Consider the following 13,865-nt stretch of genomic DNA (forward strand, 5'->3'; position numbering starts at 1 on the left):
GCCTGAAGCTGTTTTTGAGCGTTCATGATTGGCCTGATCGGCCATGACCGGTTTCAGTTTGCTTCACCCGGAAACTTTTACCGGGCTGAGTAGAAACGTTGCAGCTGTAACCGACACATGACAATAATTGTCGAGCTCAAGCAGTATCGCAAATGATGTCTTGTGATGGGCAAGCTTCTTTATGAATTGAGCCCTATAGGGATTCTTCGCCGGGTGTCTCGGGGCCGCCGACAAGCTGGGACCATGAATAGCCCACACACGAATGAAGAGTTTTGTCGATCTTCGAACCTTAACCGGGAGGTTTCGTCACAGCTATATTGTGGGTAAAAATAGGTCCAACTTTATGCCCAAGGAAATGCTACAAATAGTCACATCTTGCCTACCGTCTGCGCAGTCTTTGGTCGACAATAATCACATCAGTTACACTATTCAACTCTTCTCTACAAATACACAAGAACGCACCACAATGCAGATCAACAAGCTGTTCGTTGCCGCCATCTTTGGTCTTGCGACCACGGTCATGGTAAGTCAACTGCACCATTGATGTGGCTCAGGCCAAAACAGAAGCTAATTTGAGATCTCTCCATAGGCTCAAGAGGGCAAGTGCACCGCCAAGGGAGAGTGCCAGGAGAACGCAAGCGGTGTCAAGTTGCTCTGCACCTCTGGCAGCTGCGCCAACAAGGCAGGACAAGCCTGCACAAGGAATGGACCCGGATCTTCGAATGTTGCAAACTGTCCTAAGTAAGGCCTTGAAAAAGAGGCTTCGGGGGCAACGGAAACATCCAGAGTGGGAGAAAAAGTAGGGACGGCTACATACACCCTCGCCTGAATAACAAAAGTCATATTCATTATGTTATCATTACTTGATCTAGACTTTGCATTCATTTCGTGAATTTCGTGAACGAGAGGATGCTGTATTTAAGCAGCCTTGAGTTGACCAGCGAATGGGCTCCGACCTCTGATCTTTTCCCCATAGATGCACAGCAGCCACGGAACGAGGGACAACAGCAGGCCAATCCCACCCAGCAAGCTACCAGCTGGCCCAAAGCCCAGTTTCTGAAACATGGTGTTCGTGAATAGGGGGAATACACCAGCCAACAGGTTCCGACACATCGATTGTGCTGCAAGAGCCGATGACGCGTGACGATGATAGATGTCGGCGAGATAGTTGAATACTGCTAGGTAGATCGTGAAGATACCAATTGTCACCGACGCAACTGCAAGGGCTGGGACGATCCAGTGGGTGTCTTTTGAAGTGCTCCAGCCGAACCAGAACAGTCCGATGGGAAGGAATAAGGATTCGATGCAGGCGGAATACAGCCGGCCTTCAGGAGTGGCCATCTGGCGAGGCATGAGCTTCCTGAAGACTGGGTCCTGGAAGATGGTGATGACGGCGCCTAAGATTGACCCGACGATGACAGCGGTGTAAACACCACCAGCCTGACTGCTGTTAAAGTCATATGTAGACCGAAATGCGAGGCCGATGCTGTTGAATTGCATGAAGAGAATTGCCCATGCGAAGGAGACCCAGGCCGAGAACCAGAAGACAACTGATTCCGTGAAGAGTAGCTTGAGGGGAAACGAGAAGCTCCGCCATATGATGCTTAAATCGAGTTCTGGGCCCTCAAAATGTTCCCGAAATTGAACCCGAACGGGAGTATCCATGCTTGGCTGGAGTTCTGACTGGAGCATAGGTCGATCTGCAGTGGTCGATGATGCTGTGCGATGCAGAATGATATCCTCGAAGTGCTTGTTCAAGGCAATGCACTTCTTCCTCAACACCACGTTGCTTCTTGTTTCATCAAAGGAGAAGAAAAGAGCCAACGTAGTGCTTCCGACCGTAATCATCTGTACGTAGAAGATCCATCTCCAGTGAAGATGGTCGACGATGATTCCACTCATCATGGGCCCGAGGCCAGTCCCAATCATGATGGACAGAGAGTACAGAGCCATCGGCGTGTTGCGATTCTCCTTGTGAAAGACATCGCCCACAACTCCTCCGGTCAGGGTAGCAAAGACTGATGCGCCGTTGCCAACAATAAGCCGTGAGACGAGCATCCCTGGAAAAGATGCGGTGATCGCACAGCCCAGAGTGCCGCAGAAGAAGACCGCGCCCGAGCCAACGAAAACCCAGTATCGGCCGTAGATCTCGCTGATCAGGGCAAGGATCATTGGTGCGAAGCCAAACCCGAGGACGAAAAGCGTGATACCCACGTTGAACTCTGTGTTTGAGATATCCCATTTCTGGGTCAAGGGTTCTGAAGCCATGGCGTATCCGCCCGCAGAATATGCTGCCAACGTAGAAGCAATAAATGTTCCGAACAGAACTGTGATTTTCTTCTTAAGGGTCCATGCAAATGGCGACTGGTATTTGCCGTCTATTGCCGTCGGGTATGACCCTGCTGGCAATCCTTCAATACCATTGTTCCGCAGGTACTCTGAGATTCGAAAAGTCGACTCAAGTGCATCGACGTTCAGGGCTAGTTCGACGGTGTTGAGAAATCCTTTTTCATCGCTTGCGACCGGTGGCGGTAACCTGTCCTTGGTGTCATCGTTGATTTTGTTGACCTCGGCTATCTGCGCCTGCTCTATGTCGGATTCGTTAGCAGATATGCCCTCCAGTGGTGTCACGGAGTCACCATGATTGAGGTGATGTCGCATTTTGGGCCATGAGATTGGTGGGTGGGTGATATCGCAGCTGAATCAGAATGGCGTCCTCGACCCCAACTCAATCGGTGCTCCTCGGAAGTTTTCTTTGCAGGTTTCATCCCGGTCTAGTGATTCGAATCCCGCGAGCGATGGCGGAAACTTCTCCGCAGCATATTGAAGTCCGGGGTAACGGACCGTCTCCGAAAACCGGAGCGATATTACCCACTCTTCCTTGCATCCTCTTCTGCATCCGGACGAGCATATGCATCTTCGCGTGCTGGCATGGCTTTGCGGAGCGTCGTACTCTCAGGAATTAAGAATCTGGCTGTGATTAAATGCCGTATTCGTTGGTTCTTGTATTGCTGTGCGACCGGCGGGGCGACGCATGCGATGCTGTTTCTGTCCACGCCGCCTGTTCGTACACGGAGAGGGACTTCTACGGCAGCATCTACAGTGACAAGGCGGCCTCCTAATGCTTCGTAACTTGGGGGACGAACTACAGTTAGCGAAAGAGTACCCATCAAAGTTAAGAAGTTCCTACAAATGATCTTCAACGTTCCATAGGTGGGTGAGATCGCCCTAGGGCGCGCGTGGCAATCTATCTCGGTTGAGACCTCCGAAAGATCGGAGCGCCTCATGGCGGCACGGTCCGCGGTAACGGTTCACCTCGATAAAGCTGCAGCACCCTTGACCCGCTGCCGCTAGACAGGGAATGATGCAGCACTTTATGCAGTTGACCGGATGATGTGGTTCAGATTGGTGGGAGGGTTGGGGAGAAACCGGGGCATTGATAGCAGCATTCTTAACCCAGGAGGTCGACAGATGCGAATCTCCCTTATCTGAAAGTCAATCCCAGAGTGACAATTTTGCGGGCCCTAGACGTCATCGTAGTATGAGGTGCCTTTACAGGAATCTGCATATTATTTAGGGGAGAACCGCGACTTCTTAATGGGAAAACGCGACATGTTAGGCACGGGACATACAGCATCGGGTTCCCTTCATCCTCGAACGCAGCCGGTTCTCAGACCAATTCGCGATATTTCAGCGAACAGCATTGGCCATAGGTCTTGATCTCATCTTCGGATAATTGCTGTAGTATCGCTTCCATCAGTTTCACGCATGATTCTCGCTTGTGTGACTCCCGTGGCACGGTGTCCAAATAACCACAGCTATCATCGCAGGCGGTACGAGTTCGGCTTTGTCATCCATGCTACGAGTTTCCGAACCCCCACTGACTTTATTGAAGTTGTCGGGCGAGACTTTTGTCTCGGTTAAAAGCGCCTGGCGCTTGTCGACGGCTCACTGGCGCTATCACGCGATGTTGGCTATTATGACTTCATGGAGCCGAGACATCATATCGGGAAGGACCCAAGAAATGGGAGTAATCGCCTTTCCCATCTCGTCCATTCGTCCGTGAACGACAGTATCGCACAACGCAACTTCGAGGCGATGTCAGGCGAGACTTTTCAGCTGGTGTTCAGTAGGATGCTGATCGGTCGAATCATCAACCATGAGCCCGCAAATTCTGACTTTAGAGCATTTACCCCTGGAGTTTGCGTGGGGTGAGGATTGGTTTCCTGGTGAAAGATGCAGCCTGGAACTCGGTTGCAGCCGATAGTGGTGTGCCAAAGTTCTCAGTGACATCCCGTAGGCCATGCAATTAACCTTGAGGCATCTGACCGATGCCTGCGTACTGGGTGATATTTGTCACGTCAGTTACATATGACTTAGAATTCCAGAGTGAAATCTCTGTGTATCGTTGTACTGCTGAAGCACTCAAGGTAGATTCCATAAGGGTACGGTGAGACAGCCATTACTTCCCGTCACTCAACAAGTCCTGAGGCTTTGCTCAAGACGGTGGGAAACTCCCCGGGACACTCATGAGATACTATTGTTTGACGGTTATGCGATGATATGGAAAACAAAAACCTTGTAGGCCGAGCTGCAAACGCTTCAGATCGAGCGATCGTGGGTGTGAATGGCCAGAAAGAGTGCGTTCACCTTGCACACCAGGTTTCCTCCGAGCCAGCTAGGCCTTCTTGAGGCCAAGAGAAGCTATTGATGGCTGAGTGAACGAACTTTTGATGGCCTTGGCAACTTGCGCCCGACCAATCGAGACATGTCACATCGCCGCGGGCAAGGCATGTGAAGATGGCTTGGGGGTCAACTGCAGGACCAAGATGAACGGGATCCTTGGGAAGCGAGGCACGTCTCACCACGCTTCTTTCGTACCGAGAACACGAAGAACAGGAAGTTCTTACTGCTTATGCTTGACTCTTGGCAGTAACATCTTACCAGCAAGAGGAATGTCGTTGTTGTGTCCCGCCAGAGTCACACAGGTTGTCCCCAACGCCCCCCGGATTTAATTGGGTCCCAGCTAAAATTTTCCCACTTCGACATCTTCACCTCTGATCGCGTCATCGGTGCTGTGGACCACAAACAGAAACTATGACACAGAACTTCTCGCACCAGACCACTGGGACAAGACACCCTGGTGTCACTCCCCTGACTGCGCTTGACTTTGCCTGGGGTGCTTTGGGGGTCCTGACAGTTGCTGCAATTTCTGGGTCTAGGCGGCTCTTTAGAATCGCGCATACTTTCGGAACAACGCGGGCAGCCTCTCTTTTGCGGATCTCTTTGAGAGCCTGCAACGCTTTCTCTCACCCCTTGATCCCTGCAAAGATCCTTGGGACCCTCGAAGATTTTGGCTCGAACTTGCAATGCACCCTCCAAGAACTGCAGACGGCCATACATATCCTCTCGCCCCATGGCGCCAATTCGGTGTCTCTAAGACGTGATCCGCTTGGCGGGGTCCTCCTACGGGTGTCACCTCCAGACATAAAACCTTCTGGCAGCCCTCTAGTCTGACCCTGATGCTCGGATCCTCTTCCGTCTTCTGTCTCCAGTGCATCAACAACCCTCGGTTCTCTGGTCTTTCGCGTACTCAAGGACGGCCAAGATCAGAATCGCCAATATGTCCAAGCTCTTGAACAGGTTCAATGGCAGTGGCTCGTCCTCCGCCGAGGGCGGCAACAAAGATAGCGATCTCCCCGCCGCGCCCACCTATGACAGCGAAGTTGGTATGTCGTCGTCCGCCACTGGTGCTGCTGGCGCATTGGGACGTTGCTGACTCTTGAAGTACAGGCCGAATCGAGCATGCGCGTGAAGCCAAGCGACAAATTGGAGTCACCACTGCCATCTTCCTGATCGTCAACCGTGTTGTCGGTACCGGTATCTTCGCTACCCCCGGTTCCATCCTCAGCCTTTCTGGCAGTGTCGGCTTGTCGCTCTTTATCTGGGTCGCTGGAATGATTATCGCTCTCGCCGGAACTGCCGTCTACCTCGAATGGGGAACTGCCATCCCGAAGAACGGTGGTGAAAAGAACTACCTCGAATACGTCTACCGTCGTCCCAAGTTCCTGACCACTGGTCTGTACACTGGATATGTCATCCTCCTCGGTTGGGCCAGTGGTAACTCTGTCGTCTTCGGCGAGTACATCCTCCACGCGGCCAACGTTGAGGTTGACAGGTGGAACCAGCGCGGCATTGGTCTGGCATGCATCACCTCCGCCTTCTTAATCCACGGTCTTGCGCTCAAGTGGGGTCTGCGCCTGCAGAACCTCCTTGGTTCGATCAAGCTGATCATCATTCTGATCATCATTCTGTGTGGTTTCATTGCCCTTGGTGGTCATGTCAAGCTTCCCGAAGACCAGAAGCCTCACAACTTCCGCAATGCCTTCGAGGGCACCACTGGTAGCGCCTATGGAGTTGTGACAGCTTTGTACAACGTCATCTGGAGTTACATTGGATACAGCAACGCCAACTACGCCCTCAGCGAGACCAAGAACCCCGTTCGCACCCTCAAGATCGCCGCGCCCGCCGGTATCATCACCATCTCGATCCTTTACATGCTCGTCAACATTGCCTACTTCGCCGCTGTTCCCAAACAGGAGATTCTTGAGGGTGGACGTCTCGTCGCCGCCTCCCTCTTCCGCAACGTCATGGGTGGTACCGCAGAGCGTGCTCTCTCGGTTTTTGTCGCACTGTCTGCCTACGGCAACGTTCTCAGCGTTATCTTCTCTCAGGGTCGTCTGGTCCAAGAGCTCGGTCGCGAGGGCATTCTGCCTTTCTCTCGATTCTTTGCCAGCAACAAGCCCCTGAACGCTCCCTTGGCTGGTCTGTTTGAGCACTGGCTTATCTGCGTCATCACAATGCTTGCTCCTCCTCCAGGAGACGCCTACAACTTCATTCTCAACCTCATCAGCTGTAAGTTTATTCCCTTCATAACTTTAGTATCCAATCCTGAATTGACGCTAACCCTCCAACAGACCCCCTTGCTGTTATCAACGTTTTCGTCGCTGGAGGCCTGGCCTACCTTTACCTCAACCGCAAGGAGTGGAACTGGAACCCTCCCATCAGCGCCAGTCTGCCTGTCGTCGTCTTCTTCATGCTCAGCAACGTCTACCTCGTCATTGCCCCCTTTGTTCCTCCCGAGGAGGGCCAGAACGTCTACGAGAGCCTTCCCTACTACCTTCACTGCGTCGTCGGGATCGCCATCATCGTTGCTGGTGGTCTTTACTGGGTCGTATGGGCCAAGATCCTGCCAAAGATCGGCAAGTACGAGCTGGTGCGCGAGACTGTTGTTGATGAGATCGATGGCTGGGAAAGAAACGTCTTTTTCAAGAGACCTTTGGGAGAAACCATTACTTCTGCAAACAGGTCGACCCCCGAGCCTGAGGTGGCCAAGTAGCCGCAGTTTCGAAGTTGTGCTAGGTTTCCAGTCTCAGTTATAATGAGTCAGACGAGATACTCGAGTCTGTTCACGTAATCCTTTAATCGCATCCCTTGATATACCCTAGAAGCAAGATAGAAGAAATCTTAATGTTCAAAATTGCATTTGCATCTGCTTGACGTGCTACTATGTATATTTCAACCCATGCCCAAATCCGTTGCGGCATGTATGAACCGAGGCTAGATATGTCTCCTCATGACTGAGGTCTGCAGCACCAGCACTAATTCAATTGTTAGTTAGGAGGCACATGAACTTTGTCGCCAGTGAGTTGTGACTTACGCTTACGCTTGATGCGACGCCGCCTGCACTTGTAGCGATCCAGCAGTCCGCATCATTCTGACCAGAGCCTGCTGGACAAGGAAAGCCACCAGGTGAACCTTTGGCGTTACAGTCCTCGTTGCCAGCCTGTTGAATGGTCAGTTGACATGCCCAGGGTAATCCACATTGGGCTACTTACACAGCTCACAGTCTCCTGCTGACAGGTTACTGGCGTGATCTGGGCAAACGCCGGAACTGCAAGCAGAGAGACAAGAGCGATAATTCCTTGATGGAATTTCATATTGACAGAAGGTGTGTTGAGATTTGTTGCTAGGATCGGAGGATAAGATGGCCGAGGATTACCGCAGTACTTACAGTGTAGGCTAGGTGTGAAGATGAGCAGGCTCTTTTATGTTCCGATGAACGCAAATAGAGTTGAGACTGAAGATTGGCGTCGAAGCAATCAAAACTATTATCAGACGATTCATTTAGGTGTTTGCGGATCATCACATTATACACGCGACGTTTACTCGTCGGGGCCTTGGCCAAGTGTAAGTTTGACAATAGCCAAGGCCTCGAAGTGTTGGAGCCTATCTAGGGCGTGCACCTTAAAAGATACCACCTGTTTGTTCTGAATGCTTAGATGGGGCGACCGATGATGTAAAGAGATTTCATTGGGCTGAGGCAGAGAATAGACTCAGACGGGATGGTCAAAACATTAGACTGAGTCAGGTTTCTAGTGTAGCAATATAACTACCTTTTCACCCAGCCTCGGCCAAGACAATGCACGGAGGTGTTCCAATGTCAAATCGTATTATGCAGAATAGCGCATAGTTTCAGGTCTACAAATGCTCATATCAACTACGGTTTTCGCTGAGGATGGTAACAACGAGTTGCCTTCATCGTATTGTTGTAATTGACTACAACCCAAGCAGACGAAGTTTATCATGAACGAGTGATTTTAATGTCTTCCCAAACCCAAAATACAACAATGACTTGCCAATCTTAGGAACGGACAGTGACCTTCTTCAATGGCCAGCCGAGAATGCCCATAGACGAGCACAGCATGAAGGAGCCAACGAACAGAACCAATGATTCGTATCGCCCCATTCCATAACCCGAGCTGACAGGCTTAGTCAAGAGCCCAGCAGTGATGGGGCCAGTAGCAAGGTTGCCGATGCCCTTTGTGAACGCCATCATGCTGAACACAGGTGCTGGATCGTCGGAAAGGATGGCGCCAAACTTGGCCCAGAAGACGGGGAAACCGCCGGCGAACATGCCGAAGATGAGCGCGAACACAACGAGAAGCTCCAAGGAGTGAGCAAATCCCCAAATGGTGAACGCCGAGACCGACGATACAAACGAAGAGATGAAGATGAGAATGAGGATGTTAGGCGTTCTGTCCGACAGCCAGCCGAAACCGACCTGTCCGAACACGGTTGCCAAGTTGTAAACAGCCAGAAGCAAAGCGCCCATCGTTCCGGATAGCCCGATAGCAGAAGCGTATGAGGGGAGATAAAGTGATGGGATGTAATACGCGAACCCCTGGAACAAGTTCGAGAGAGCAAAGCAGTAGAAAAGAGGCTGCTTGAAGGAGCTCACGTCGAACATGCGCAGAGCACCGTGGTGCGAGGGCGGAAGGCGTCCCTTGATCATCGGCAGGACTGGGAGCACTAAGATGAACACCGCAACGGCGACTGATCTCAAAGTGGTGCGGAAGCCATACTTGGACAAGAGCACCTCAAGCAAGAACGGCAGACCGACACCACTGCATCCGGCGCCGGCAAAGAGGACGCCATAGGCAAAGCCGCGGCGGGCCACGAACCACTCGTTGAGCATGCGCAGAACGGGGAAATACAGCAGCAGAAAGCCGACACCGTACATGACGCCCTGCGTGGCGATAAGACCGACGACTGAGTCGCAGAAGGACGCCCCAACAAGGGATGCAACGCAGATAGCCCAGCCGACAACAACCATGTGTCTTTGCCAGGCGTGGAAGCGGCCAACCAATGGCACGGCAATAGGCGCTCCGAGGAAGTAGATACTTGTTGACACCGTGCCAATGACAGCGATGTTTGGGTTGCCTTCGAACTTGGGATGGGAATAATAATAGTCCTGAAAGACTCCAAACGTCAGGGGGAAACCTGTCAATGTTAGTCAAAGGCCGGTTGGTATGTAGGCTTAAGTGACAGTACCCCAGAGAACTGCCTCGACAATGAAACTCGCAAAGAGGAATTTCCATGCCTCCGCGCCCTTGTCACTAGGTGGGAGAGTCTGGATCAAGTTGTTGCCCTCTTCATCATCGGTAGGCGGCGCAGAGCGCATTGAGGGCGCGTCAGGCGTAGGTTGCAACTCGACAGACATCTTTGTTACACTGAGCAGATGCCTTGACTTTAGAGAACGAGATCAACGAAACAAAAGGAAAAATGCACCAACTTCATGATGTCTCCAGCTCATTAAAAGGAGTTTTGAGTTTTCCATGACTAAAGCAACAGTGTGCCCCCCAATCCGACGTCGGCCCCGCTTGCGGGGTTCTGACGTTAGACCGGTTGGATCCAAGACCCCAAGGGCGCGCAGAACACACCGCACCATACCTATCCTAGCGGCTTATCTGCAGGTCGTTTCAGTGGAACTGGGCGCTGGGAGTTACGAGGTCTAATAAGTATTAGACCTACTTACCACATAAAAACATCGTGACACACACGGGACAGGATCCGAGGTTTTCGCAATTTTCGCACCTGGGAAGCCCTTGCCGGGACTGCATCCGGGATCGCATGTTAGATGTTTGCCCCGAAAAGGGAAGGTAGCCAAACATTTCAAAAAATATTCTCGTGGAAGATGCCAAGACGTTTCTCTTCTTAGCAGTCCAGACTCTAGCTTCAAAAAGAGTGCCCTGCTCCAGCCTCAACGATTCCGCATTCGGCCACTGTGGGTGCTATTTGAAATACACGGTGCTGTTCTCTTGGGCTTCTTGGTTATCGTATTGCATCAAAAGTGCACATTCCGAACTGCAACGGGGATATCCCGCGTGGAGAACTTTCGCCTGCATAGATGTTGGAAAAACGTCCCTAGGAATGGCTTTTAGTCACTCTCTTCAACGCTGATTTGATCGCCTTAGCTTGTGTTGATTCAATAGAACAGCGATTGAAGTTTCCTGGAGGGATAGCCTGACATTCGTCAACATTAAGTGTTCGGTTAACCTAGTTGCATGATAGGAAACATGACTGGTGGGGGAAAGTTCCTGGAAAGCATATCCAACGATGAAAGTATGCGTACTCACAGACCGCGGAGCATCGTTGATAGCCTAACAAGAATATTGCTTAGACTTACTACGAATCACAAGCTATCGTACGGATGATTCGAGTTCTCATGTCTCTGCTATCAGCTACCTAACGTGTCCACGGGTGGGAAATGTCTTAGGAGTTACTATTGTCCTATTCAAACGAAACACACGGATTGCTGTTATTAGCCAGTCTAAACTGAACCAGCAATACAAAATTAGGCTTGTTGAAAACTACGACTCAAAATGAATCGAAGCTGGCAGGACGCAAATGCGTCGAATGGTATTTGCCAACTTGGCAGCGCCTCTGTGTCTCTTAATTCATTGACGTCAGGATATGCAGCTAATGATTATTGATTGGTCGCGCCCTTTTTTGAAAGATCATCGCGAGTTACTTTCGGGGAAGAGTCATTCGATGACTCTTCGATTTGCTGTCCGTATCACTGGCGGAAGCCCTATGGAAGAGATGTGTAAGCTTATGCAGGCTACCATGAACCTTGCTCTGCAGCGAGCGGCACTGAACATGTCACACCGCGCCCTTTCATCGGAAGAGCCCCGTAGAGAGGACACTATGTGCGTCTGCGCATCAACAACTCCGGACCGCGAGGAGTCTGGGCCGGTACCAAAGTCTTAAAACAACCCCGGCCGGGGCGGCATTTGGCCCTCGGACACTGGACTTTGTTTCACATCCCGTTTTCTCGGGAAAGCGCCTACGTCCGACGACTCATGTACGTTTCCTGTCGCAAGCCAATTGATCTCTTCGTCAAGGACACTCAAATTTCACGCATCGCAGCACCTGCTCGTCTCGAATTCCGATCAAGCTTCTCAAAATGACGCGAACTACGCAGCTGGAGGACTTCGTCGTCACTGATCGAGGCGGTATCGTCGAGAACCGACACGGTGTCCACGTCGCAGTGGTCGACGCCAATGGCAAGCTTATTTACGCTGTTGGCAACCCATCTCGATTGACTCTGGCTCGATCCGCAGCAAAGCCAGCTCAAGCACTTGCCGTGCTGGAAACGCCCGACTTTTCAAAATTCGGTTTCGACGAGGCCGATATTGCCTTAATGTGCGCTTCTCATAACAGTGAGAACAGGCACATTGTCAGAGCCAGATCTATGCTGGAGAAAGTCGGGGCTTCCGAATCCGACCTGCGTTGCAGTGGTCACCCTTCAATCTGCCCAAACGTCAATCGCAATTGGATCAGGGCCGACTTTGAGCCGACGGGGGTTTGCAACAACTGTTCTGGAAAGCATGCTGCCATGCTAGGCGGTGGTCTTGCTCTAGGTGCCGAGTTTGCCGATTACCATCTTCCCCAACACCCAATTCAACTCAAGGTAAAGAAAGTCGTGGAGGAACTAAGTGGCCTTTCTGAACAAGACGTTAAATGGGGCATTGACGGCTGCAATCTCCCTGCACCTGGATTGCCGCTTACTTCCATGGGCCGCATGTATGCGAGGTTCGCGGCGGCTGCTGACACAATTGGCAACGACGGATCATCCCCTTCTCAGCGAACAAGGCATATGGCTCGCATTTTCGACGCCATGGCCAATCATCCCGAAATGGTCGGTGGTGAAGGACGCTTCTGCACGCTGTTGATGGAATCCTTTGAGGGAGCCCTCATTGGTAAGGTGGGTGCAGATGGCTGTTATGGTGTTGGAATTCGGGAGTCGGAGTACACTAAGCAACTCGGAGCTAAGGGAGCTGTTGGCATAGCGGTCAAGATTGAGGACGGTAGCTTAGAGATCCTTTACGCAGTGGTTACCGAGATCCTTGAGCAGTTAGACATTGGTACGGAGGAGATGCGGCAGCAGCTGGCAGGTTTTCATCATCTTAAGAGACTCAACACTATGGGGGTCGAGACAGGACGAGTTTCTCTGGCCTTCCAGGTCAGAAAGGCCTGAAGACGAGGTATGTAGGCCTCGATGGTACACATAATACTGCCGAAAAGAGGTTCCAGAATTGTAAGGCCATCCTTTGATACTGCTCCAGATTCAAAGACAGTACCCTTCGATGTCTGCATAGCCATGGTCTTCAGATAGATTTTGCCATTTAGACGAACAGTGACGTTGCGAAAGATGATAGTTACGTACGTTAGGTACGATAGAACTGATGGAATGATGTGGTCAATGTGGTGCGCCGCTAGCCAGGGGTATCCGCTCAAACACTCGTTAAAATAGACGGGTTCAACTCGAGTCTGTTAAGTTACTGTTTTCGGCTCTTAGGAATGTACATCCGCGTGATATCTGAGACGTTCGGAAAGGTTGCTCCCTTGGTCTTCGACAAATCGCCGATCCACGAGACATGAGGAACGGGAACATTGAGTGGTAATCTGGATGGATGGAAGACTTCACGATTTCATCCGAGAAACACATTCAAGCTTGGATTGCTTGTAATCCGAGAAGATTCCAACTCTCCGGGCCTCCGGCACCGTCGACGGACCCCGACTAGTAAGCCCAAAAGAAAAGAATAATCGGCTGATGTGTTTTCGGCTCTAGCGAGCGCCACAGCCGCCAACAGATCACAGGATATTTTTCTTCCTTCCCCAGCCTCATGTTTAATAGTAGCTACGAAGTACATGCCAAGGAATCTGGACCTCGTCGGAATGTTGAGGACCATTTGGTCACAACTCCTTGCGGCCTCCCCCACTGTTTCTCCATATCGACGCCATGCAGATCAAATAAAGCTAGCCGCCGCCTGCCGGAGATAACTCCGGGTGGCCGAACTGGCGCTCGAATAGCCGCAGGTCCACCAAATCCAGTGATGTCAGCAAGATGCCGCAATGGCTGGAAGCCCCGATTGGCAAGGTACCCTTATCTGCCATGCACCTAACCATCTCAACTTCCCCGGCCCGAGTCTTCGCAACCTCCCCGACGCTCCACCAGT

General features: G+C 51.4%; 6 protein-coding genes across 6 annotated transcripts; 3 read left to right on the forward strand and 3 right to left on the reverse strand.

Annotated features, from left to right (window-relative positions):
• Window positions 1-466: 466 nt before the first annotated feature.
• On the forward strand, window positions 467-745 carry GCG54_00006793 (uncharacterized protein; the record flags this gene model as incomplete). The annotated part of the gene is made up of 2 exons (XM_045406790.1): window positions 467-523; window positions 590-745. The coding sequence occupies 2 exons, from the start codon at window positions 467-469 to the stop codon at window positions 743-745; spliced, it is 213 nt and encodes a 70-aa protein (XP_045267336.1).
• Window positions 746-918: 173 nt separating this feature from the next.
• Window positions 919-2,661, reverse strand: GCG54_00006794 (Efflux pump FUBT; the record flags this gene model as incomplete). The annotated part of the gene is made up of 1 exon (XM_045406791.1): window positions 919-2,661. The coding sequence occupies one exon, from the start codon at window positions 2,659-2,661 to the stop codon at window positions 919-921; it is 1,743 nt and encodes a 580-aa protein (XP_045267337.1).
• A 2,962-nt stretch (window positions 2,662-5,623) lies between these two features.
• Window positions 5,624-7,399, forward strand: GCG54_00006795 (High-affinity methionine permease; the record flags this gene model as incomplete). Its single annotated transcript, XM_045406792.1, has 3 exons — window positions 5,624-5,729; window positions 5,794-6,915; window positions 6,978-7,399. 3 exons carry the CDS (start codon window positions 5,624-5,626, stop codon window positions 7,397-7,399), a joined length of 1,650 nt encoding a protein of 549 aa, XP_045267338.1.
• Window positions 7,400-7,620: 221 nt separating this feature from the next.
• GCG54_00006796 (uncharacterized protein) lies at window positions 7,621-8,000 on the reverse strand (the record flags this gene model as incomplete). The annotated part of the gene is made up of 3 exons (XM_045406793.1): window positions 7,621-7,647; window positions 7,727-7,846; window positions 7,899-8,000. The coding sequence occupies 3 exons, from the start codon at window positions 7,998-8,000 to the stop codon at window positions 7,621-7,623; spliced, it is 249 nt and encodes an 82-aa protein (XP_045267339.1).
• A 704-nt stretch (window positions 8,001-8,704) lies between these two features.
• Window positions 8,705-10,063, reverse strand: GCG54_00006797 (uncharacterized protein; the record flags this gene model as incomplete). Its single annotated transcript, XM_045406794.1, has 2 exons — window positions 8,705-9,843; window positions 9,895-10,063. 2 exons carry the CDS (start codon window positions 10,061-10,063, stop codon window positions 8,705-8,707), a joined length of 1,308 nt encoding a protein of 435 aa, XP_045267340.1.
• Window positions 10,064-11,809: 1,746 nt separating this feature from the next.
• Window positions 11,810-12,883, forward strand: GCG54_00006798 (uncharacterized protein; the record flags this gene model as incomplete). The annotated part of the gene is made up of 1 exon (XM_045406795.1): window positions 11,810-12,883. One exon carries the CDS (start codon window positions 11,810-11,812, stop codon window positions 12,881-12,883), a length of 1,074 nt encoding a protein of 357 aa, XP_045267341.1.
• Between the last annotated feature and the right edge of the window lie 982 nt (window positions 12,884-13,865).

This window comes from Colletotrichum gloeosporioides (genome assembly GCF_011800055.1).
Source record: "Colletotrichum gloeosporioides strain Lc1 chromosome Unknown consensus_22, whole genome shotgun sequence".
NCBI lineage: Eukaryota > Fungi > Ascomycota > Sordariomycetes > Glomerellales > Glomerellaceae > Colletotrichum > Colletotrichum gloeosporioides.